A 2,060-nucleotide genomic window follows, 5' to 3' on the forward strand; every position below is an offset into this window, starting at 1 on the left:
TGTAGATAGGATCTAATTGTTACTTTCCACTGTAAAGCAACTTGATGGCTTAGTGACAGCTACTGTTTAATTTGTGTTTCTCTTATCCCCTAACAAGATGGTACAGAACTGTACCTCAGTGATTGGGAATAAATCAATCTGGTTACTTTTAAATTAAATATATTTAGGAATAATTACTGGACTTCTTGGTAATTGCTGATTCTGGAAAATGGGCAGCTTTGGCTTTAAAATGACGGAAAATGATTGATGTCTCATCCACTGATAAACATGTCACGGAGCTGGTGTGTTAGAAAGGAGATGAAAAATGACTGTCCTATTGCTTAAAACCTTTGTAAGGTGTATTATATTCCTGAGACATGTTTCAGGAAAAAAATGATCCAGAATGCTCCAAATTCCTTCTTTTCTCATTAGTGAGCTTAAAGCAAGAAATAAACTTGAAAGTCCCCAAGTTTCAAATGATGGAAGGGTCTCGGCCCTGGGCAGAAGGTCACTGCTTGTATAGGGTCTTGCACCAAAATATTTTTAGTATGTGGGGTAATCTAATAAAAGGCTTGAAAGCTTTTTATCTCCTGGGGAGAGTATAATTTATAGCCGCTGGGGAAGATGTAAATAGGAACACAATGCCAAACAGAGCTTCTGACCAAATGCTGCCATGACTTTGTCTCCAGGTCAAGTAAAGGTCCATTCCATAGGAGATTCAGGAGAGAAGAGTGGCTGGCTTGTGGGGCACACTCGAATTACTGCAGGTCTTGCTATCTGCCAGAGACAGGCACCAAATGCAGGAGTGGGTGCCCTGACTCAACTGCATCCTCCTGAATGATTTTGCTCCCATTTGGGGAAGCCTGCCCTGCAGCTGCTGGCCCTACAGGGACCCCAAGCTGCCTCTGGAAATTTTGGCTCAGCAAAATGTAGATGAAGGGATTCAGACAACTGTTGGCGTAACCGAGGCTGATAGCCACATTGCAGGTGTAGTAGAAAGGCAGAGTGGGGTGAGTCATGGTGAGCTGGGCCAGTTGCAGGATGTGGAAAGGTGCCCAGCAAATGAAGAAGGCCACACAAGTAGCACTTGCTGTACGGGTCAGTCTCTTGGTTCGAGCCCTGGTGCATCTCTGGCTCATCAGCGCTTCTGAGGACCTGGCCATCTTCAGCAGAAAGCCACTGTGATGAGGACAAAAGGGATGGCAAAGACCAGGAAGAACTGGTAGAGGGTATAACAACAAATGTCCCTCTGGGGGTCTGGCAGGTGAATCCCGCACCCTAGTAGACCTCCAGGCAAAGGGATGAGCTGAGCATACATCCACACAGGTGTAATGCTGAGGAAGGAAAGAGCCCAGAGCACAGAGATGACAAGGATTGCCGCAGGGGGCTTCCTGAAGCGAGAGGAGGTGAAGGGGTAGACAGTGGCCAGGTAGCGGTCGATGGACATAGCGGTGAGGATGTAGGTGCTGGTGAACTGGCTGTTGGCATGCAGGGCAGTGATGATTGTGCACATTGTCTCCCCAAAGTGCCAGGTTCCATTCCCTAGCAGCTGGTGGATGAGGAAGGGCATGCCCAGGAGGAAGAGCAGGTCCACCATGGAGAGACTGATGATGAAGATATCTGGGACACTACTGCCTGGGCTAAATTTCTTTAAGACTGTACAGATAACCAGGCTGTTACCACTAATGCTCAACAGGCAGATGATGCCAAACAGTGTGGCCATGATGAAGCTGCCATAGCTCATTCTGCCGGGATCACCTGCAGAGAAAAGTGTAGGCAGGAAAAATAAAAACTTAGCTGTGCTGGGACCACTGGTGGTCCCATGCCTTGTGGACATTCTGGCTTCTAACAAACAATAACAGATTTCTTAGGCATGTGTAAGATGAGGTTGTGTCCAACCACACAGAGGCACTCTCTCAGCAGCTTTCACAAATGTATACATTAAGACAAGTGTGTCTAATCAAATGTGCATATGCCTACTCTCCCCTTCATGTGTACAAACACACATACTAGCAATAGAATGAAAGAGCGCTGGTGTCTATATCATTCCACATAGGTTCATTTAGACCCTTTCAAATGCA

General features: G+C 46.5%; 1 protein-coding gene across 1 annotated transcript; it reads right to left on the reverse strand.

The window, feature by feature from the left end:
* Positions 1-752: 752 nt before the first annotated feature.
* On the reverse strand, positions 753-1,723 carry LOC104157365 (melanin-concentrating hormone receptor 1-like). The gene is given in 2 exon segments (XM_009694673.1): positions 753-1,153; positions 1,156-1,723. Coding segments are annotated over 2 exon segments (969 nt in total).
* Between the last annotated feature and the right edge of the window lie 337 nt (positions 1,724-2,060).

The sequence above is a fragment of the Cariama cristata genome, unplaced genomic scaffold (assembly GCF_000690535.1).
Source record: "Cariama cristata isolate BGI_N322 unplaced genomic scaffold, ASM69053v1 scaffold14822, whole genome shotgun sequence".
NCBI classification, from domain to species: Eukaryota; Metazoa; Chordata; class Aves; order Cariamiformes; family Cariamidae; genus Cariama; species Cariama cristata.